Source organism: Saimiri boliviensis, chromosome 18 (assembly GCF_048565385.1).
Source record: "Saimiri boliviensis isolate mSaiBol1 chromosome 18, mSaiBol1.pri, whole genome shotgun sequence".
Lineage (NCBI taxonomy): Eukaryota > Metazoa > Chordata > Mammalia > Primates > Cebidae > Saimiri > Saimiri boliviensis.
Window position 1 is genome coordinate 4,136,386 of NC_133466.1, and position 24,147 is coordinate 4,160,532.

The following is a 24,147-nucleotide window of genomic DNA, read 5'->3' on the forward strand; positions in this document are numbered from 1 at the left end:
GTGGCCACCCTGGGTCCCCCCTTCCTCCTTCTGTTTCAATACACTTTGGCTTTAATCTCTTAAGCCATGCCCGTGGAAAAAATCTAGGATTGGAGGGTTTAAGCTACAAGCAATATGCATGCTGAGAATACTCTTAAACAGCAGTCATGACGCAGCAGTACCCAAAGCCTTCCAATGAAGAAATGTGAACAGGTATACAAGACCATATGCATAGACATCCATTTTCTTAGTGTCTCTCCCTTCCTTCCTCCAGAGGCCTCCCTGGATTTACTGCACATATTAGAGTATCCACAGGTGTTTTTCTTCAGGTGGATTGTGAATACCTGAGGGCAAAATCTCTTCCTCATTATTCTTGTCTTCTTCATATCAGTCTATAAACTGGGACTCAATACACATTCCTTGGTTGAGTGGATGAAGGGATGGATGGATGGTTGGTTGAGTGGATGGTCAGGTGGATGGCTGGGTGAATGGATGGGTGGGTGAATGGATGGGTGGATGAATGGATGGGTGGGTGAATGGATGGGTGGTGGAGTGGATGGATGGATGGAGAGGTGGATGAGTGGGTGGATGCCTGGGTGAGTGGTTGGATGAATGGCTGAGTGAATGGATGGATGGTTGAATAGACGAACAAATGGTTAAATGGATGAATGGATGGACAGATGGGTGAATGGGTGGATGGGTGGGTGAATGGATGGATGGATGGACAGAGGAGCAGATGTGTGGACAGGTGGACAGATGGGTTGATGGGTGGATTAATGGATAAATGGACAGATAAGTGGATGTGTGGATGGGTGGACAGATGTGTGAATGGGTGGATGGTCAGGTGGATGGTTGGGTGAATGGATGGGTGGGTGAATGGATGGGTGGGCGAATGGATGGGTGGTGGAGTGGATGGATGGATGGAGAGGTGGATGAGTGGGTGGATGCCTTGGTGAGTGGTTGGATGAATGGCTGAGTGAATGGATGGATGGTTGAATAGATGAACAAATGGTTAGATGGATGAATGGATGGACAGATGGGTGAATGGGTGGATGGGTGGGTGAATGGATGGATGGATGGACAGAGGAGCAGATGTGTGGACAGGTGGACAGATGGGTTGATGGGTGGATTAATGGATAAATGGACAGCTAAGTGGATGTGTGGATGGGTGGACAGATGTGTGAATGGGTGGGTGAATAGATGGGTAGATGGTTGGATGGCTAGATGGGTGAATGAAGGAACCAGGTCAGGGGCATCTCACAGCACACATGTAATCATCACTTTCAGCACCTAGCATGGCTCCCATCATCTGATTTCAGCGTTTCCCTCCCCTACAAGACTGTGTGCTCTGTGAGGGCAGGGCTTTGTTTGCCTCTCACCATTTTGCCCAGAGCTCAGGGCTTGGAACACTGTGAGGGTTCAGGAAGTATTTGTCAAAGAATAGACTTGGGTGGGGGAGGTAGGATGAGAAGAAACCACGTTTTCATTATTATAGAAAACACAAATGAACAGACGTGGCATGTGTATTAAGATTACATGAAAGCTGTAGACAAAGTTTAAAAGACAGGATTTTTAAATGTATACCAATGACTTTATCTGAAATCCAATGAGCCACACGGTCATGGGGCTCAACACTCAGTTTTACTGAATATGTCGCGCCCTTCCAAGAAAGACAAGTGAAACTTCCTCAGCTGATATCAGAGCAGCTGGACATGACTTGAGAAGAGCCAGAGGTGTGTTCCTGGCCTCCCCAGAGTGCCGACACAGCATCAGCCCTCGGTGGAGGCCCAGTGATCCTATAATGTGACCATCCCAAATGGCGCATCCAGCACAACCAGCCACATTGCAGTGTCCTGTGCAACTGATACTACTTATCAGAATCTGTGATCCACACATATTACCCACTGTCATTCTTTACTGACTCTGAGAATATCCAGTAAATCAAAATATTCCTTTTCCCCAAATGTTCTGTATGAATGACAATTAATTATATTCAACAAAGTTAATATCATGGATTGAAAACTAAGGCCATGTTATAGTTCTAAGTTCCCTGAGGAAAAACACTCTACTTTCAGGTATGGGCTATCTAATACAATTCCAGTTTATTTCAAATAAAGTACAAAGCATTATCACTCAGGATGGTATAATGGAGAAAATGCTAGACTAAAATGCTTATATTTTAGAACCATTTTCTTGCTAATTCATTCTGTGTCCTCAATTAAGTAACTCATTGTCTCCTCTGGTTTCTCATTGTGTAGTGAGTAAATCACACTTCCTCCTGTGGTCAGTTTATGTGAAAAAAAAATGGCTGTGAAAATGCTTAGAAAAATGTAGAGTCATGTGTACATGTTATTTCTACTACTAAAGAGATTGTCATATTAATGGAGTGCCTTTTGAGTTGCTGTTGTGTAAATAAAAGCAATACCTTAGTACACAGGAGAAAAGTTGATGAGCATAAACATCCACCAAAAATAACACCAGCAGTATATTTCTAAGACTGGCCTATTTTTAAAACAGCATTAAGAGCACTGCCAGGTCTCTCTGAGAATGTGGAATATTCTGTATTTGCCAAAGAGCGATGGATGTCACGGGAGAGCAAGCCCAGGAGGAGGGTTCCGTGGTCTGCTGTGGAGGGTCACAGGTCTGGGAGGTCTGGGCTGTGGGGGCCGTGTGGGTGGTGGTAGAGCCCGGGCACCCCCAGCACTGCCCCCATCTCTCATAGCCCCTTCACCTGCCTGCGAGGTGTGGCTCCTCTGGGACCCACAGGACAGCCTGCCTCTTGGGGGAAGACAGTGGCTGCTGCCATCTTCTCTGGGCTCACTCAGGTGCTGGCAGTGCACACCCATCAGAGCAGCCCCCCATTAAGGCTTGAAGAGTTAAGAACCGAGGGATGGATGGAGGTGTAGGGAGACACCGGGGATCCCGGGGGAGCCCGCCGGGGAAGCGCCAAGGTCCTGGAGGCAGGTTGACTCACGGCGACCTGCTGGACGAAGAGGTCACCCGGGTCAGCCTGCAGGGAGGAGAGGTGAGGCTGAGACAGAAGCCCCAGGAGGATGCGTGCTGGAAAAACCACCAACCCGAGGGCGTGGCGTCTATGCGTACCGGAGAGGGACAGATGCCCCAAATGAAAATCTAGCCACTACCAGCATGCACAGTGTAACGGGGGCCGTGGGGCTGTGCCTGCTCTCAGGTGGGTGACGCTCTCACCACACCAGGGGGTGGAGGTGGCTGGGGCAGATACCTCAGCTGGACAAGCACGCCTGGGGCCCCTGCACCTTTGCACCATCCATGGAGGACCCACCGGCACTCTGGGAACATCTCTGAGTGGGGCTGCCCAAGGACCAACCTGGCAGGGGGTGGGTGGGTTGGCTGACGGTTTTCAAACAGCAGATGTCTGCAGGAACTTTAGAACTAGTGATGAGACAGTTCTCACTTCAGAAGACAGAAGCCCCAGGAGAACAAGGAAAGACGAGAGGCCAGTTTTCCCTGGGATGTTTTGATTTTGAGGAGGGGACATTCAGCATGACCTTGGCGCCAACCCACCAGACTTCCTCAGAAAGCTAGCAAGACAAACGTTGGCCGCGTTGCTGGGATTCACATCTTCAATATTAAATAAGAGGCAATGACGTTTCCTCGTAACTCTACCTGGGGAGGTGACTGGCCTCTGGCACTGGCCCCGTCTGTGATGTAAGAGTTCTGAGACCCCAGAATAATGGCACAGTAGTTACCAGGAGTCCTGGCAGGAGAGGGGCTAAGACAAAGCTATACAAGCATCCCTCTCACATTGGCCGACTCACATCCACAGCGGGTGGCATTTTCTCTGATGCAGTAGCACAGTGAGGGCAGCATGGAGGTTGCCTTTTGGAGATGTGTGCTGTAGACTTGTGCTGTGTGACCTGGGAGGAGTTCCTTGAGTTCTCTGGGCCCCGTTTCCTCACTTTAAGATTGGGGCCAGTGTCCACCACACTTCGCTGATTTGTGAAACAACTCAGTTTCACACATCTGTTATCTCAAGAGAATAAGGACCTGAGCACAGGCAAGACAGGCTTGGCTGGAGAAGCTGCCTGCCTGGTGAAGAGGGGCAGGCTGGTAGTGACAACATCTCCTGCCCAGGATGGAAGGCAATAGGGTTGATGACGAGGGGGCCTTCATGACCCAAACCCCACGGGCCACAAACCAGAGGCCAAAAGCTACCAAGCTGAGGAAGCTTACTTATTTTTCTCTATTAGAGTGTACAGTTGAACTGAAACTTCACTGCTATCTCCTGCCCCATTTGGGAATCTCATAGATGGCTGAGGACCCAGACCACAACTGAGCAGCGCCTGCCTCCTTGGGAGGCTCAGAGATCCTGGGAAGGTTCTTTCCCTGTACCCACAACAGTTTTTCCTTCTAAACTGGGACACCTTGTGCCCCCACTGCAAGAATTATGGACCCCCTTGTACAACTGCTAAAATACAAATTCTCCAGGTCTCTGATGAAGGGGAAAGGCAAGGGCATTGTTCTAAGGGCCCATCAGTCACATGCATACTGGCCTTAGAAAGGCTCTAAGGTGGCTGGGCATCATGGCTCATGCCTGTAATCCCAGCACTTTGGGAGGCTGAGGCTGGTGGATCACTTGAGGTCAGGAGTTCAAGACCAGCTGACCAACATGGTGAAACCCCATCTCTACTAAAAATACAAAAATTAGCTGAGCATGGTGGCATGCACCTGTAGTCCCAGCTACTCGGGAGGCTGAGGCAGGAGAATCACTTGAACCCGGGAGGCAGAGGTTGCAGTGAATCAAGGTTGTGTCACTGCACTCCAGCCTGGGCCACAGACTGAGACTCTGTGTAAAAACAAACAAACAAACAAACAAAAACAGAAAGAAAGGCTCTAAGCTTGGTAGCTAAGAGAGCTGACCCCAGAGCCAAATGGAAATCCCATGTAGTCCCAGCTCTGCCACCTCCTAGCCACGTGACCTGGGACATCTATCCCTTTCTGCCCTGGATTCCCATCCATAACACAGGATGCTAGTGCACAGCGCTAAGGGCGATGTCCCACTCTCAGGTGCTGCTAACGTTAGAAGATAATGTAGTTCCTTTCCCAAGAGCCTGTTTGGGGGAGCCAGTGAGAGAAAGCTGCCTGCGGAGAATCCTGGAGAGAAGGCAGCTCAGGTCTGGGAATACGTGGGTGGAAAACCCTAGCAGCAGCATGCTTGGCCTTCCTGCCCGCCATTCGAGGGCATCCAGAACATTCTTCATTTGGGGTCTTGGCTTAGAGAGTGGGCAGCTGGTATTGGGGGGATCTGCATCCCCACCCACGGTTCATGTTGAATGTGATCTCCATGTTGGAGGTGGGGCCTGGCGGGAGGTGGCTGGATCGCGGTGACGGATCCTCCATGACTGGTTCAGCACCATCCCCTTGGTGCTGTCTCCCGGTAGAGTCCTCACCAAATCTCATTAGAAGTCTGTAGCACCTGCCCCGACCCCTTCCTCCTGCTCCAGCCATGTGAGACGTGCCTGCTTCCCTTTGGCCTTCCACCATCGTTGGAAGTTTCCCGAGGCCTCCCCAGAGGCCAATGTCGCCATGCTTCCTGTACAGCCTGTGGAACCACGAGCCGACTTCATTTCTTAGGAATGACCCAGTCTCAGGCATTTCTTCATAGCAGCGTGAGACCAGCCTAATGCAGAAGTAGTGATGGGTCCATGGGAAGGTGTTTCCTGGGGTGAAGACCAGGGGGACCAGGAGAAACCTTCACAAAATAGCATTTGTTGAATCAAATTGAATTGGATGGGAAAACCGTCTGCTTCCCCAGGGAAGCAGCATTCCTCATGCTAGAGGAAATGCACTTCCGACGGGAGAGGAGATTCCTCCCATGGTCTGCAACCTCCGCAGCTAACAGGGGCATGAAGAGAGAGGGTTGGTTCCCCTAACACCGCTGGAGCTGGGGAAGTTGGTGGTGGCTTCTGGGGAGGCTGGCCAGTGTGGCGGCACGTGGCGGGAAGGTGCCCCAGAGCTGGCCTCACTCCATGTGGCCTGGGCAAGTCAGGTCCGTGGGGGAATTTTCCGTTTCCTCCATTTGAAGTTACCATGAAGCAGGCTTCTCTCATGTAAAGGTTTTTGCAAGAGAAGTAGAGAGAGAACAACAACAACAAAAATGAAAACGCAGTCACCTGCCAAAGAAACACTCGGACCACGGCAGCCTTGCTCAGTTCTGCCTCCTGAGTGGCCGAGTCCTGCCAGGTGAGGCGGATTCAGGGAGAACGTGCGGGTGAGGGAGCGGTGCCTGGGCGAAAGCCCAGCGTGGGGCCCAGGTCAGTCCCAGCCCCCTGCATCATCTCCCTAACCACGGGCACCTCTAGAGCATTTGGAGGCAGCACTCACACACCCTGCCAGATGAGCCTTGTGGTCCCTTCTCTTCTTCTTATTTATTTATTTATGTTTGAGACAGGGTCTTCCTCTGGAGTGCAGTGGGGCGGTCTCGGCTTACTGCAACCCCCACCTCCCAAGCTCAAGCGATCCTCCCACCTCAGCCTCCCGAGTAGCTGGGACCACAGGTGTGCACCACTATATCTGGCTTATTTTTGTGCCTTTTTTTTTTTTTTTTTTTGGTAGAGATGGGATCTTTCAATGTTGCCCAGGCTGGTCTTGAACTCCTAGGCTTAAGTGATCCTCCCGCCTTGGCATCCCAAAGTGCTAGGATTACAGGCATGTTCTTTGTTGGAAAAACCTCAAAATCTTTACAAAAGTCACAGTCTTGGTGTTTCCCACTAAGGGTTTATACTAACGATCCTGCCTCCATCACACTTGTCATTCATTTGTGGTGGACTATGTGCAGACCCAGGGAAAACAAGTCCACAGGGCTGATCAGCCTCCAAAGGTCATACGCAAGTCGGGGCTGTGGGCCTGAGCAGCGAGATGTGTGGGTGCACTGTGGTGTCCATGCCACGTGTGACAATCCCTGCGAGTGACGGGTTTCAGGGACACTCAGTGGAGGACAATCATTAGGCTCCGTCAGCGACGGACCCCATACGGGGCCTCTTGCACATCTTCCCATTTCAATCTCACACCCTGTACGTGGCCGGGACTGTTACCACATTTCCTTTTACAAATGAGGAAACCGAGGCATCAAGAGGCTCAAGACCTTGCCTGGGCGGCCCAGAGTGTGAGTGGCAGAGACAGGATTTGTGGTGGGCACTTGGGTCCTGTGGTCACCCGTGTCACACGCTGGTATCACGAAGCCAGTCTAGCGAGCGTGTGAAGCAAGCAAACCTTCACCAATCTACCTGTGGTGTCCCCTCTCTGCCTGCTCGTGGCTGCCTCTTCACAAGGGAGGCTGCACAACCCGTAAAGGGCCACAAAACACAGACACACACACAAATCTACCCTTGGCCGAATCCCACTCTGCCGTCCCCATCACCGTGGGAGGCCAAGGCAGGACCCACGCGTCAGACACACCCACTCCACACCCACCTTCCTGCCAGCCTGCACCTCCTATTCGTAGAACACCTGGTAGCTGAAGTTGTCGGACTGGATTTTAAAGTTGTATCTCCCATTTGTTCTCTGATAGCGCACGATCAGAAAGGTGGCTGCTCCCACCACCAGCACAAAGATGGCCCCCACGGTGAGGACCACATAGCCAGCGCCCAGGCCTGCTTCTGCACGTGGAGGCTCACCTGGGGGAAGAGACAGCCACAGGTGAGAGATCTGCCCGAAGCGGGGAAGGCGATAGACGGTGTGTGTTTTATCGTCCTGGTGAATCGAAGCTTTATTGAGTCCTGACACTCTACTGCTCACGGTTTTGCCTTCATTTTTCTGATATTTACATGTTATTTGTCAGTTTATGTTTTCCTGCTATTTCTCTTCTCTCTTTTTATTTTTTACATAAAAATGTCTAAATGTAAAAGTAGAGAGAATTGTATAGCAATCTACAATGATACAGCTTCAAGAATCAGCAGAAAATCGACTTTTGTATTTTAAACCTGTTTTTAAAGAACTAAGTAGGCAATACCATTCAGGACATAGGCATGGGCAAAGACTTCATGATTAAAACACCAAAAGCAATGGCAACAAAAGCCAAAACAGACAAATGGGATCTAATTAAACTCAGAGCTTCTGCACAGCAAAAGAAACTATCAATAGAGTGAACTGGCAAGCAACAAAATGGGGAAAAAAAATTGCAATCTACCCATCAGACAAAGGGCTAATATCCATAATCTACCTATGCAGAACTTAAACAAATTTATGAGAAAAAAAAACAAACAACCCCATCAAAAAGTGGGCAAAGGATATGAAGAGACACTTCAAAAGAAGACATGTATGCAGCCAACAAACATATGAAAAAAAGCTCATCATCACTGGGCATTAGAGAAATGCAAATTAAAACCACATTGAGATACCACCTCACACCAGTTAGAATGCCAATCATTAATAAATCAGGAGACAGATGCTGGAGAGGATGTGGAGAAACAGGAACCCTTTAACACTGTTGGTGGGAGTGTAAATTAGTTCAATCACTGTGGAAGACAGTGTGGCGATTCCTCAAGGATCTAGAGATAGAAATACCATTTGACCCAGCAATCCCATTACTGCGTATATACCCAAAGGATTATAAATCATTCTATTATAAAGACACATGCACATGTATGTTTATTGTAGCACTGTTCACAGTGAAAACTAAAAAAAGTGAAGACTTGGAACCAACCCAAATGGTCATCAATGACAGACTGGATAAAGAAAATGTGGCACATATACACCATGGAATACTATGCAGCCATAAAAAAGGATGAGTTCATGTCCTTTGAAGGGACATGGATGAAACTGGATATCATCATTCTCAGCAAACTAACACAAGAACAGAAAACCAAACACCACATGTTCTCACTCATAAGCAGGTGTTGAACAATGAGAACACATGGACACAGGGAGGGCAAAATCACACACTGGGGCCTGGTGACTTGGGGGGATGGGGAGGAATAGCAGGGGGTGGGGGGATTGGAGAAGGATAGCATTAGGAGAAATACCTAATGTAGATAACAGGGTGATGGATGCAGCGAACCACTACCATGGCACATGTATACCAATCTAACAAACCTGCGTGATCTGCACATGTACCCCAGAACTTAATGTATAATAAAAAATAAAAATAAAAAAATGTTTGAGATTATGGACATGCTAATTACCCTTATGTGATCACTAGATTGTGCATATCAAAATAGGTACCCCACAAATACGTAAAATTATTTTATTTAATAAAAAATTAAATATTGAAAACAAAATCTTGTTTTAACCCCCCCAAAAAAATCCTGACCCCCAGTACTGTGGGGCATGGCCTTCTTCGGAAATGGAATTGTTGCAGATGCAATTAGTTAAGATGAAGCCACACTGAGGTAGATCGGCCCTTAGTCCTACATGGCTGGTGTCCTTACAAAAAGAAGGCTGTGTGCACACGGACACACAAGCAGAAGGCTGTGTGCAGACGGGGGCAGAGACTGGAGGGAGGCAGATGCGAGCCAAGGTCCACCGAAGACTGACCACAGCCAGCAGAAACGAGCAAGGTGCAAGGGAGAACTCCCCCTACAAGGTTCCAAGAGACTGTGGCTTTGCCAGCACCTTGATTTTGGACTTCTGGCCTCCAGAAGTGGGAGAAAACAGATTTCTGTTGATTAAGCCACCCAGGCTGTGAGATTTTGTTACGGAGGTGCCAGGACATCGTGAGTATGATGTGAGGGCTGGGGTGGAGGGAAGCCGCAAAATGAAACCAGCCCAGTGCCCTGGGGACAGAGAGAAGAGGGCGGGTGATAACCAGCCTGGATCTGCACTCTCAGGCCCAGCTCATGCAGGTACCAGCTGTGTCAGCTTAGGCACATTCCCTAAAATCTCTGAGTTGTTCTCATTTCTTCCCTGAAGTGGAGGTGATGGTGATGGCAGGGACAGAGCATGGGAGTTCAGATGCTGTGGATGGAGGTGAGGTCCTCAGGAAACTGTCTGCCAGCCTTCTCTTACCTCTGCAGTCTCCAACCACGTTTCTGTTAATACACACTATTAAAATGTAGTCAAGTCCCCACCAACTGGGAGACTCCATGTGTCTAAAGGATTTTGCTGTGTATTTGTATGACAGTTATAGATCAAGCAAAAGCTACCAACACAATGAGAAAGAATGTCGAGCAACATGAATATGTAGTCATTGTTTTTGAGCCTGAGCAATTACACCCTTTTTACATTTGGTGCTTCCTGCTTTGTTTATGCCAGTGCAGTGCTCTACTGGTTACAAGTGAAAAGTAGCACTTATCAATAACTTCTATGGGCCAGGCTCTGTATGAAGTAGGAATTATTATTTCCATTTCACATAAGGCACAATTCACATGCAGCATGCACAAAGTTACAAAATTATTAAGTGTCAGAGTCAAGCTTTGAATCCAAGGAGCCTACTTTCAACCTCACCAATCTTAGCCTCACAAAGGATTCTTAGCTATCATTAGACACTCACAACAACCTTATGAGGTAGGCAGGGCAGGTTGCAAAGAAAAATCAGAGCATCTGAAACATAGTAGATGAATGAATTAATGAATAAGTGGATAGATGGATAGAAAAATGGACGAATGGACAGATGGATGGATGATGGGGGATGAATGGATGAATGATGGAGGTATGAACAGATGATAGAAGAATGGATGAGATGGATGAATGGGTGGATGAGAGATGAATGGATGGATGGATGGATGATAGATGAATGGATGGATTAACGAATGGATGGATGATAGATGGATAATGGATTGATAGATGACAGATGAATGGATGGATGGATGAACAGATGATAGATGAATGAATTGATGGATGAATAAATGGATGGATGAATGGATAGATGATAGATGAATGGATGGATGATAGACAAACGGATAGATGGATGGATGGATTATGGATGAATGGATGGATAGATGAATGGATGGAAGATGGATGATGGATGAATAGATGGATGATAGATGAATGGATAGATGGATGGAAGTAGATGAATAGATGAATGAATGAGTGGGTGGATGGATGATAGATGAGTGGATAGATGGATGGATGAATGGATGGATGGATGATATGTGAATGAATGAATGGGTGAATGGGTGGATGGATGATGGATGAATTAATGAATGTGTGGATGGATGACAGATGAGTAGATGGATGGATGGATGATAGACGAATGGATGATACAGGGATAGATGGATGATCACTGGATGGATGGATGATAGATGAGTGGATGGATGGATGGATGGGTGAATGGACGGATGGATGATAGATGGATGAATGAATGGGTGGATGGATGGATGAATGAATGAATGGGTAGATGGATGGATGGATGGATAATAGATGAGTGGATGGATGGATGATAGATGTGTGGATGATAGATGGATAGATGGATGAATAGGTGGATGGATGGATGATCAATGAATAGGTGGATGGATAAATGGATGGATGGAGAGATGGATGGATGGATAAATGACAGATGGAAAGATGAGTAGATAGATGTATGGGGGGATGATGGATGAACCACACAGCTCATAAGTGTCAGACTCTATAATCAAACTCAGGTGTCCCAACTCCAGGCCTCATGCTTTTCATCCCCTAGTCATGGCATTCCCTATAATATCAATGAACGAACGAGAAGTTTAATTTCTATTCATGAAAGAACACATTATCTATTAATGAGAACACATTTCATACATAAGCTCTTTCTTATAGGGTGAAAGAAATAGGCTGACCCAAGAAAATGAAGAGTGAGGAGAAGCGGGTTGTCCCAGCACCTCAACTGACCGTCACCTGATGATCAGCCCAGGGGTCTGGGACCCAAACCCAGAGATTCTGAGTGAGTAGGCCTGGGTGTGGCCTGGGACCTGTGTCTACTTTTTTAGTTTCCCAAATGCTTTGGATGAGAACCAGCAGATGAGTCAAGAAAGAGAAAGGGCAAGAAAGAAAGAGAGAAAACCAAAATAGCAGTGGCTTAAAGAACGTGAAAATTTCTTTCTTCCTGGCATAAAAGTGAGGTCAGAGTCCAGGCCTGCCTTGGTCCCTTGCCCACAGTGTCCTGGGGAAGCCAGATCCCTCCAAGGACTGGGCCCCATGGCCCTAAGGAAGAAAGCAGCAGGCAGGGCACAGCGGCTCATGTTTGTAATCCCAGCACTTTGGGAGGCTGAGGCAGGCAGATCATGAGGTCAGTAGCTCGAGACTATCCTGGCCAACACAGTGAAACCCCGTCTCTACTAAAAATACCAAAATTAGCTGGGCGTGGTGGCAGGCACCTATAATGCCAGCTACTTGGGAGGCTAAGGCAGGAGAATCACTTGAACCCAGGAGGCAGAGGTTGCAGTGAGCCAAGATCGTACAACTGTACTCCAGCCCGGGTGACAGAGCTAAACTCCATCTAAAAAAAAAAAAAAAAAAAAAAAAAAAAAAGGAAGAAGAAAAAGAAAGCGGCAGACAGTGGGCACAGACATCTTTTGAGGAGGGTGTACCTCTAAATGTTGTCACGTGACTATTCCGTTTACATCTCATCGGTCAGAACTTATTCACATGGCCACACGTCACTGCCAGGAGGTTGGAATTACAGCTTTTATTTCTGGCAGCCATGTGCCAGTAAAAGCTGGGGACTTGATTCCCATGAAAGGAGTTGAGGACAGACACCATGGGACAACTAGTGAGTTCTCTCTCAATACCCAAAGCATGCAATTTCCCCCAAACCAATTTTTTTTTTTCAAAATAAGATAATAGACCATATAGAAAATAAAATGTTTTTCTGGAAAACTGATTTGGGGTTTTGAAAATGCATGCAGTGTAATTAATTGGCTGATGGAAGTCTTAAACTGAGGGGGAACAGATATGCCATATTTTGCGTCTTTTGAATAAAACAGCTTTTTCTTGATAAATGGATAAATGGGTAAACATTTGTGCACGCACGTATGCACACACACACACACACACACACACACACACACACAAGTTGGCATGGCCTGATTATAGCTTGAGTTCTTATCTTAAAAACCTACTCGATGTATTTACCTAGTGTCAGAAAACTTCCCTGGCTTGATATGAAGCAGCTCAAAACATTTCATTATGTAACTTTGTGCCTGGCCTCTTGAAGCCTCAGTCTTTTCATCCGTAGATGGGTATGGTAATAGATGGTGTTCCCCAGGGTTGCTGAGAGGAGCATGTTACATTCTGCATGTGAAGAACTTAGCGCCATGCTGACATGTAGCAGCTCTCAGTGAATATTTACTATTAGCGTTTCTATTATTACAAGCCTTTCAGAAGTCTCTCAAGAGTCCCACATTTCAAAACAGTTGCTTTTCTGTACACACGCTGGTGAAAAGGAATTGGCTGCATCTTTTCCTTAGTTGACTAAACCAAATGATCAACTCACCTTCAGACCGAATGAGGGGTCCCCAGGACATCTGGTGTGTGGCAGGGGTTTCACTATTTTTCAGCAACCGAAAGTTATTGCAATTCTGGGTTGGGTTTTTTTCCAAGGAGAGAAACATCAAATTAGTTGAACAACATTTATGAGAAAGTAGCTCACGATCAAGGATGATCACCTGATTCATACGATTTTATCCTGCTGAAAGTTGCAAGGCAGGGGGGCTAAGTTTAGCCAGAAGAGTGGGTGACCTGGTGAGACCAGGGTTGGGGGGCCCGATGCTACAAGAGGCAGGCCCAGGCATCAGTGGAGAAAGAGGTGAGGTCTGCGAGCGCAGCAGGCTGGAGCAGACCCCCGAGCTGCTTTCGGTTCCTAGAGCAGGTTCCTTGGATCCCTTGAGGAGCGTGTCTTGGTCACGGGCCTCAGAGTCCCTCTGTGCTCTCCAAAGGCTGCAGCAGCCATTCGCTCCTCTTTACATCTTGGCCTTACAGAGAAGACTGCCTGGCTCAGTGACACTGTGGAACCTGCTCACTGTATGCCTGAGATGGGCTGCAACATATCCTCTGAGAAGGGATTGAAGTCCTAAACCCCGGTCCCCTGTGAATGTGACCTTATTTGGAAACAGATCATCAAGCTGAGGGCCGCAGGGTGGGCCCTGATCCACTATGGCTGGTGTCCTTACATAAAGGGGAAAATTGGACACAGACACAGATGTCTGCCGAGGGAAGACGAAGCAAAGAGACAGCGAAAATGCCATCTAGCAGCCAAGGAACGCCCCCGGCAGCCAGAGGCTCGGAGAGAGCCCTGGGACAGATCCTTCCTTCATAACTCTCAGAGGGAACCAGCCTGGCTGACACCTCCTTCTTCGACTTCCTGCCTCCAGAGCCGCGACAATACGTGTGGGAAGTAGAAAAGCTCCTTTTTAAAGTGTCCTTTCTTGTTAAATTATAAGTGTGCTAATAACTCTGTGAAGCCCTATCCTACGAAGCTGTCAGACATGTTAACAGAGCCTTTCGTTGTAACAGTAAGGAACACGAATCCAACCAGTTGCTTAGAAAACCAGAAAAACACTTACGATTTTGCACGTGGCCCCAGGGGAGTCCATGCAGATGCGGAGTCTGCAGTGCAGGTAGACGACGGAGTTGTGGATGAAGGAGAAGATCCTCAGCTTGAACTGGGCTCTGCTGGAGTTGCCGTTCTCAATCACGTGCGTGTATGTGTTGGGCACGGGGCAGCTGAGGAGACAGGAAATGGCACTCCTTGGTTGTCAGCAAGTCCCACTGTCCTCAGATGAGCTTACTCACGACTACATCTGAAGATGCTCACAGATCCCACAGGCTCCAGGGAAGTCGAGGCCAGGCCGCCTCATTTATTCCCCAACATGCAGGTCCTTGACAGCCCTTGCCTAGAAATCCCACAGAGCCCAGAGCCAGCCACACGGCCAGGCCAGACAACAGCAGTGCCCACACGAGCCCCACCTGTTGTTAACGAAGCATTGCTGGATGGGGGTGTCTAGACTCCTGAGCCCTACCTGTTAGAAACAAAGCCCTGGGCATTGCTGAACAAGGGCACCTGCACTCCGGAACCCTACCTGCTGGTAATGCTGGACGGGGCATCGCTGGATGGGGGATCCTGTGCTCCTGAGCCCTACCTGTTGCTAATGAAGCTGAAGGTGACCGGGTCCTGGGCGTTGCTGGACGGGGTTGCCCAGCACTCCATCAGGACCACCTTGAGGTTGCTTTTCTGCCTGTAGAGCCCCACTTCGATCTTGACGTCATCGCTGGCAGACACACTATAATTCTGAGGTATGGGAGAGTCTCCAACAAACAACTGCATTTCGGTAACAAAATGCCCAGCACCATGGAGGTCTTCGACGACGGTGTAAACCCTGCAAGAGGGAGCAGCTTGCAGGAGGTGTGTTCCAGGAGGTGCATTATCACAGCCCCTCTCGTTCCCACTTCTCCCCCGCAACATGCAGCTCCAGAGGAGCGTGTGAATGAACGAGAAGACCCACCAACCCCAAACGAGAGCACATGGAGGCCGCTTCTTCAGGGCAAGCTGGTCCAGGGGTCGCCTCCCTCACTTCTGATGGTGGAGGTGGCAGGTGAGGGGACCACCCAGCATAGAAAAAGTGGTGTCTGATGCAGGCTGTGGCGGGGGAGGGGGGCGCCGGTGGCTCACCGCAAGTGGGCCCATCCGATGGGATTGGCCAGGGGACATACTTGGCCTTCTCCGGCTGGTCCTGAGTGGAAAGTGGGAATGAAGGCTGGGGAGCCAGCAGCTGCCAATGCAGCCCGGCCATGAATATGCAGCCCGTTTGCATATTCCATCTCAAGGAAGGGTCCTTAAGTGGTTGAAACCCCAAAGAACTCTCAAACAGCAGGTGCTCTAGAGGCACGTGGTGTGGAGCAGCGGGGGCGCTTCTCCCTTACCCCCACTCTGGGGTGAAGCCGGAGGATATCAGCAGGTCGTTCTGGAAGGCGCAGTAGATGGGGCTCAGGATCTTCAGGTAGTGGATGATGCCCTCTGGGGGCAAGTCGTTCCTCAGCGTGGTCCTCACCACCGTGCTCGTCATGTTCTGATCACAAAACGGGGTGTGAGGAGTTCCCAGGCCCCAGCCGGCTCCCCATGCCCTGCTGTGGACCACGGCTCTAGGTGCTACGGTGGATGGGGGTAGGGGTCTTTTCTAAAGCCTCTCGCCAGAAGCATCGAGACCCTGGCGATTCTCCCGACCATAAATTGCCTAAGAGAGCTAAGGGTCGGCCTCTGCTGATTCCCTGTTGACCCTGAGGGGCAGAACCTGAGCCTGTGCGGATTTCGTGGCAGTTGCACAAATAAGCCTTTCTGGGAAACTTCGTTTCTGACAAATGTCAAAAACCTCCAAGAGCTCCTGTGGATTCCAGGGCCTGGGTGACTCATCAGAGACACGTTTCCCTTTTCTTCCCACGTGCCCCAAACCCTGCTGCACTTAATAATCAAGCCAGGTGTAGCTCAGCTCAGAAAAACACGGAGGTAGCTGCTGGCTGCAGAGCCCCAGTCCTGGGAGGCGCTGCCTCTCCACTGGAGCCGCGGGGGTGCGGGGGTGCTCTGAGCAACAGGCAGGCTGTCCTGTACCCTCAGCCCCTCCACCTGGCCCCACAGCCCTGCAGGAGCCCTGCGTAGGCTTGAGGATGCTGTAGCAGCCTGGGCCACATGCACCAATCACCCCAGACCTCCCTCACCATGGAAGCTGCTGAGAAGCCACAGTAGCCACGGCTCACTGCCCATACCCCTGCAGACAGGCCTTGGGGCTGCCACTGCCTGGCCTCCTGCTGGGCATCTAAGAATCTTTAAGGGAGTAAAAACTAATCCCAGGCAGTTCCCCTTAAGTTGTGCAGGTTGAGGGACTGAGGGGGTGGGGAACGTTTTATAGCTGTTGAAATGGTGCAGGTCCCTCCTTCAGCCCAGGGAGGGTCCGAGGAGCCCTCGAGGGAGGGGAATGAGCTCAGCAGAATGAGCTGTGCCTCCCAGGCAGGCTCGTGCTCTGTGGCGGCCTCGGACCGTCCATCTGAGTCCCTCAGCTTCCTGGCCACCCTCAGTCCTGGCTCCAGGCTCCAAGCGGGCTCCACACCGTGGAGTCACCTGATGTCCCTACCTCCCCACTTCGTCTCTCCGCCTCTGGGATGTTCTGGCCTCTGCTCCCCAGGGCTAGCTCCTTACTGAACCTCAAGGTCCACATCCCAGCCTCCTGCTGAGGACACCCCACCACCCCGTTCCTACCTTGTCGGCTCCCAGACATTGACACCCCATGCCCAAGGGAGTGGGCTATGGGTTTCATCTGCCGGCTTTGCCCCGCCCAGTGCCAGAGGCCACCCTGTCCCCACTAGGGGGTGTGTCCAGAGCCCCAACCAGAAGCAGCGCCCCCTGCAAGGCACCTCGAGAGGCAGAGCCACAAGGACTGGGCTGCTTCTCCCAGGTAGGGCAGCTTTGACCCTAAACTCCCACGGACCCCGCCGGGCACCCACACACTCACCCACACACGACCACGGACCCCACCGAGCACCCACACACTCACCCACACACGACCACGGACCCCACCGAGCACCCACACACTCACCCACACACGACCACGGACCCCACCGAGCACCCACACACTCACCCACACACGACCACAGACCCCGCCAGGCACCCACACACTCACTCACACACGACAGCTTGGCTTTCCTGCCTCTTCCGGTCCCCTGGTTCTCTATCCTGTCTGTGCAGGGAGGAGTTTTAAGCCCTGATTCTGAAGCCTGCCCCAGGCACTTTGCACCAGAGTCCCTGCTGGGTGGACTCACATCTTCCTTCTGCTTCTGGGGTGTAGCCTGGTCCCTGGTTGAGAGCTCAGCCCTGTCCTGACCCCCCTTGCTGGGTTCCCCTCGGAGTGCAGAGTCTTGCCTGACCCCCCATGTCAAGGCCCATGCGACCTACGGCCCTCTGCGCCCTGGCGTGCATCCTGAGCCCGGCTCTCCCGGCCTTACGCTCTGCATGACGGTCCCACAGTCGCTCCAGCCGGCCTCCAGGAGCACGTGTGTCCCATTGCTGTGGCTCACGTTGCAGGAGGGGTGGCTCAGATACAGCGAGGACTCAGGGATAGATTCCTGCTGCAGGAAGCGCTTCTGGATGGCGACAACCACCTTTTCAATCTCACAGAGCACCCTGACTGCTCCGGTCAGGTTCAGCCGTGGGGGCAGGCCCTGGGGCGTGGGGCTGGTGCCTTGCACAAAGGCAGCCTTGGACCCTGCTGTGGTGAGGGGCCTCTCCGGGCTGGTGGCGCTCTCGTTGCCAGCTGAGTCACCTGCAAGGCACAAAGAGGAACAGGCAAAGAGTGGCTCTGTGTTTGATGTTGGCATGGAGAGGAGGGAGTGAGGAGCAGGGTGGAGCTGCCCTGCACTCTGCAGCAGCCACACCTGGGAACTGCATGTTCCAGCCACAACCACACACTCACGTGCACACACGCCAGGTACATATGCACACATGCATGCACACACACACGTGCACATACACACACGTACACACAGTGCATACACACACTCACACACACACATGCACACACACACAGTGTATACACACACTAAATCCACTAAGGTGCCTCTTAACAGGAAAAGTACTGGCTGGAAAGAGTGGCCGAGAGGAAACTCCCCTTGTCACTTGTCCACGGCTGCGTGTTTCACAAGTCCGTCGCTCAGCATCTGTGCGTTCATGCCTCATGTGCGTATGCCCTTTCTCTTCATGGATATCAGAGCTAGCACTCGGAGAGATAAGGCACCTCCCAGAAGCCTGGACACGTATGAAAGAATGGGAAGGAACATGCACCCACATGCACACACGCATGTACACATACGTCTCATACACACACGTGTGCCCATATCTCACACACACAGCAAACTTGCCCAGGGCATAAAAATACGACCTCATAGGGACAAGAAGCCCTTTGCACGTGAATGTCTTTTAAAAACCCGATGATGAGACAGTATTCCAGAAAAAAATGATGACATTACCTTCACAGGGTCTCTCGGGATATTGTACAGAGAAGTCGGGGTCTCCTCCCTCACAGCTACACGTGAAAGACCCGAGGGTGTTTCGGCAGGCGGTCCCCGGCAAACAGTCATCCTCCTCCCTTTCACACTCATCGTAATCTGCACAATATTTAGAACAGAAAACACAAGAACACCCCTGGGGACTTGCAGGCTCCCGGCAACCTCTTGGGGGTGACGGCGGGGGGTAGGGGGGGTGTTGTGCATCTCACAGACAAAGCTGGAAACTCCAGCCAGAGCAGTCCACACTGAAGCTCGCCAATTCTGGAAGAGGTCGGGAGGCTTCCTGCTGCTGGGGCTGGGAGGGGCTTGGGATGTCTGCAGGGCTGTTCTGGGAGGAGGAGTCTGGCCCAAGGCTGGCGTCGGGGGTGGGCATCTGGGCAGAGCAGAGCCATCCCTTCAGTTCCAGGGAGTGACCAGGAGATACCCAGGCCCTGAGACCCATCTTGGTCAAGCCCAAGGCACCCAGGCTGTAAGCCCAACCCTGGGCAAAAGGCCCTCAGGCTGTTTGTCTGTCACCGTGAGGCTCAGTTGCTTACTGACAGCAAAACGGGTTTACTGCAGAATATGGATAAGAACCAGAAAAGCATGGCCAGGGGCATGTTGGCATGTGGGCCTACTTCCTTCCGGCCCTTTAAAACGCAGGCATGCTCTGAGAGCAGAGGTCGCCTCTGCCACCAACTAGCAGCATGCAAATTCCCATGTTTGCTCAACAACCTGGGGCAGGGACATGCGGTAACTGAGCACCTTCTCTGTCACTAGACCAGCTGCCGATTTCCAACTTTTTGGCTTTGAAAGCAACGCTGAAGGTGAACATCTTTGCATTTAAACTACAGTCCAAACTGAGACTAAATTCATTAGGACAGTCATTAGAGGTGATGTTTCAGAATCAAAGTGGATGGCCACTGTGAAAGCACTTGGCTTACATCACCAAATTCATTTCCAGGAAGCGTGAGCACATCCTCCTCCCCTCCGTAATCTGTGTAAACACCTGCCTCACTACACTTTCACCACTAGAAAAAAAGACCTTTTTTGCAGTTTGATGTTCAAAAAGTGCAACGCGTTTTAATAGGGAAGCCTTTGGTCACCACGTCCGTGTTAGCCACTGGTGTTACTGCTTCTGCACCTCATCTGTGTAGCTCTTCCGTGCATTTATCCATCAGGATCTTGGCATTTACCATCAATTTGTATGATCTCTCTACATATTTGGGATACCCATACGTCATCAAATTACTGAAAGTTTTTTGTTTACTTTGCTTTAAAATTGTGCTTTTATTTTGATCTATCTCTGCCTGTAGTCAGTATCTCATCCTTTTCCTCTGAAAATCGTATTTTCTTTAGGAAGTCCTTATTCTAAACATCAAAAATATATTCATCTTCAATTTTTAAAAGGTCTTTGGTTTCTGATACATGTATCTATAAGCCATTCATCATTTATGTTCAAGTATGATCAGAGAAAAGAATCTACATTGTCTTTTTCTCCCTGCTTTTTTTTGTTAATTATTTTTATGGGATCTCCGTGGGAACTGTGCCTGGAAGAAAGTCTGGCTGCAGAGAGGGACACATCTGCCTTCTGCCCCTGGGAACCGGCAGCCGAGGAGCGGCACACCTGGAAAGAAGACAGCACCCCCGGGGATCTGCAGATTCACCTGAAGATGTTTTCAACACTTCAACCTTCGAAACATTATCATCACAATAAGAGGGAGGGACAGAAATGTCCCTCTATTTCACATGTTCCTCTAATTCTGGGGGAGGAAGGGCCACCACACAGCATCTTTCAGAAGTGCTGGTTCCGGGACGTGGGAGAGGCGCCGTCCCAGCCTCCCGTACCCTGTATGAAGGTGTCTCCTCTGATCACCTCCAGCAGAGGCGCGGTCTGGAAGGCGGTGAGGAATGCAGAAGACACCTCCAGGACATCCAGGTCTGCGATGATCAGCAAGTGAAATTCCACCACGACGCTGCCGTTGGTGACTCCAGTGACTTCCATCCTGACCCCGCCGGCGTCCACGTGCTGACGCAGGGCAGCTGGCAGGGAGCCCCACACCTGTGGGGGAAGAGGCCACGTGACGGGATCCCCGTGCTGAGAGAAAACAGGTGCCTGTCCCAAGGCAGTTCCTCCTGGGAGTCTGCCCAGCAGCTGGGCTGGCCCGTGGCACAAAGGTCAAAGCCACAGGTTGGATCTGGGCCCTTTCCCGTCTGCCATGTTTTCAAGCCCAGCACAAATGCCTGGGAGCATCTCTGATATGAGAAGAGCCCTTGCTTCCCCCTACACCAGCAAACGGCTTCAGAAGAACACCTGTGAGTAGAGGATGGGACTCGGGGCACAGGCAGAGACCCTTCCTTATGGGGCTTAAAATTTGCTGGGGGCTCACAAGGGCTTTTAGAACCTCATACTCCTGGTTTGCAGCCACGGAGGGCAGGGGGCTGAGTGCGGGGTGGTGGGGAGGGAGGCCATCTCCGCTGCTTTCTCTGGAACAGCCCCTTTGCTCCTGGCACTGCAGAACACGCCCCCTTTCATCCTCCCTCCCTGCCTGTCCCCAGACTGTTTCCCATGAGCATTTCCACCATCCCTATTAGGACAGTGGGTTCCTGCCCCCGAACAGCCTGCTTTCTACTCTGTCTCTTCGGGCAGAGTCACACACCAGACACTATATGATTCCACGCTGACCCATCATGGTCAAAACACCCAGAAAGGCAAATAATCTTGTAATGAGCATCAATCATCCACAGTGCAAATCTCCCATGGAAAGGGCTCCTCCGGGGGTTGTCCTCACGGGTGCAGTGGCCCAAGGCCCGGGTCACGGACTCACCTCCTGGCCTCTGAGTCACCAAGGGGAAGAGATCCATCGTCCCCCTCAGAGACTTTGAACCCCAGGGAGACCCCAGCTGCCCTCAGTTGGCACGGGCAGATGACTGTTTTCATGATCATCTTCACAATCAGTTCTTCCCTCTGTCATAGTCTTGGACTAATGTCACTTTCAGCTGCATTTCAAACCAACCTCTAAGCAAAGTTCCAGGAAGTGGCGCAGAACCAGGGACCAAGGCACACAGACAATACCTCCTGGACATCCACGTCTGCGGTTACCAGCAAGTGAAACCCGGAAATGTCTCTTAACATCCTACTTCTGTGATTAAGTTGTATAGTTACTTGCTGTCCTGAAATTCTAGGCAAACAGAAGAACAGCATCCCCAAAATTGGGCAAAGGAGGAAGTGGCTCGAAGAGGAAACATTAATCAAGAAACTCGGGAAGGAAATGCAGCCACCTCGTTTGGCCGCTAGAACCAGGTGGAAGGATTCAGCATTTGTTATTTAATATTGTAATTACTATTCAACCTTATCAATCAAACCACATTATTAATCAAACCATATTATTAGTCAAACTGTCAGCAACTCTTGAATGCACGCACTGGGAGCTGGGAATGAGCTAAGCCATCGGGACTGTTCCGGAAGGCCACGGCATCTTTTCACCCACGGGTGCAGCACTGGGGGTTCCAGCCCTGCTATGATGTTACCACAGCAGACCACTCGGTGGCAGTGTCAAACCCTCTCTATGCTGAGTCTTAAACTCCCAGACTCAGGGAAAGCTACCATGTGAGATTTCAGGCAAACAAAATCACTAGATTACAACAAGGGCACTCCCTATACCTCAAAAAGTCCATAAGAATGCATGTCACTAAATGGTAACAGATAAAATCTCAGAGAATGCTGAGGGGATGGCCGGGAAGAATGTAGGAAAGAGCAGGAAAAGAACTTTTGTTGAGGAAGGACATCGCAGCAATATATATATATATATATATATTTTATTTAAACAGCATTTCACTCTTGTTGCCAGGCTGGAGTGCAATGGCACGATCTCAGCTCACCGCAACCTCCACCTCCAGGGTTCAACTGATTCTCCTGCCTCAGCCTCCCAAGTAGCTGGGATTACAGGCGTGTACCACCACGCCCAGCTAATTTTGTATTTTTAGTAGAGACGGGGTTTTCTCTATGTTGGTCAGGCTGGTCTTGAACTCCTGACCTCAGGTGATCTGCCCACCTCGGCCTCCCAAAGTGCTAAGATTACAGGTGTGAGCCACCATGCCCGGCCACGTAGTATTATTTATAACAGAATGGGGGAGCCACCCAGTGCCTGTCAGTGAATAAATGGATGAGCCTGCATGACAAGGTTGTGCCCTAGCCATAAGAAAGGATGCAGGAGAATCGCTTGAACCCGGGAGGCAGAGGTTGTGGCGAGTCGAGATCACACCATTGCACTCCAGCCTAGGCAACTACAGTGAAACTCCATCTCAAAAAAATAAATACATAAATAGTTCTGACACAGGTTGCCACATGGATGACACCTGAAAACCTCATTTTAACTGAAAGAAGCCAGACACAAAAGTCACATATTGCACAGTTCCATTTCTTTGAAATGTTCACAGGGCATATCCATAGAGATAGAAAGCAGATTTGTGGTTACCAGGGGCTGGAGGAAGTATCGAGAGGGAGTGACTTCCTTTTTTTTTTTTCTTTTTTGACATGGAGTCTTGCTCTGTTGCCCAGGCTGGAGTGCAATGGTGAGATCTCAGCTCACTGCAACCTCTGCCTTCCATATTCGAGCAATTCTCCTGCCTCAGCCTCCTGAGTAGCTGGGATTACAGGCCTATGCCACCGCACTCGGCTAATTTTTGTATTTTTATTAGAGATGGGGTTTCATAATGTTGGTCAGGCTGATCTCGAATGCCTGACCTCAGGAGATCCACCTGCCTTAGCCTCCCAAATTGCTTGGATTACAGGTGTGAGCCACCGTGCCCAGCTGGGAGTAACTTCTAATGGGTGTGAGGTTTCTTTTTGGGTGATTAAAATGTTCTGGAATTAGATAGTGGTGATGGTTGCACAATTTTGCAAAACACTCTAAACTACTGAACTCTACAGTTCAAAAGTGAAGATTTTACGGTCTATGAAATAGACCTCATTTTTTAAAGGCTTAAAAAAAAAAAAAAAAAAAAAAAAAAAAACAAGGACGGAATTTCTGCTTCATAAGTTCCAAAACTGACAAACAGGTTTCACCGGACAGAAAACCATGTGAAGCAAGGATGTGGCAGAGGAAGGGTCGTGTCTGCTGACTGTGTCTTTGCCAGGGAGGATCCAGGGACACTCAGAGAGCCAGGCCAGAGTTTAAAGTCCTGGCTTCCTTCAGAAATGAGTTCATAGGACCTATAAGCCAAATTCCTAGTTGGATGAAACAAGAA

At 50.0% G+C, this 24,147-nt stretch overlaps 1 protein-coding gene across 4 annotated transcripts in view; it reads right to left on the reverse strand.

Annotated features, from left to right (window-relative positions):
• Positions 1-2,055: 2,055 nt before the first annotated feature.
• The window catches only part of UMODL1 (uromodulin like 1), a 64,583-nt gene continuing 42,491 nt past the window's right edge, over positions 2,056-24,147 (reverse strand). The window contains exons 12-20 of one of the 4 annotated variants that reach the window (XM_074389231.1): positions 20,746-20,959; positions 18,880-19,017; positions 17,860-18,176; positions 15,790-15,935; positions 15,009-15,245; positions 14,433-14,592; positions 13,364-13,448; positions 7,432-7,634; positions 2,056-2,959 (exon numbers count right to left, since the gene is read on the reverse strand). In XM_074389231.1, coding sequence (XP_074245332.1) covers positions 7,453-7,634; positions 13,364-13,448; positions 14,433-14,592; positions 15,009-15,245; positions 15,790-15,935; positions 17,860-18,176; positions 18,880-19,017; positions 20,746-20,959 — 1,479 coding nt within the window. In that variant the 3' untranslated portion in view covers positions 2,056-2,959; positions 7,432-7,452. Of the gene's footprint in view, positions 7,635-13,363; positions 13,449-14,432; positions 14,593-15,008; positions 15,246-15,789; positions 15,936-17,859; positions 18,177-18,879; positions 19,018-20,745; positions 20,960-24,147 lie in introns of all 4 variants that reach the window. The other 3 variants (XM_074389230.1, XM_074389229.1, XM_074389232.1) reach the window with 3 other exon arrangements.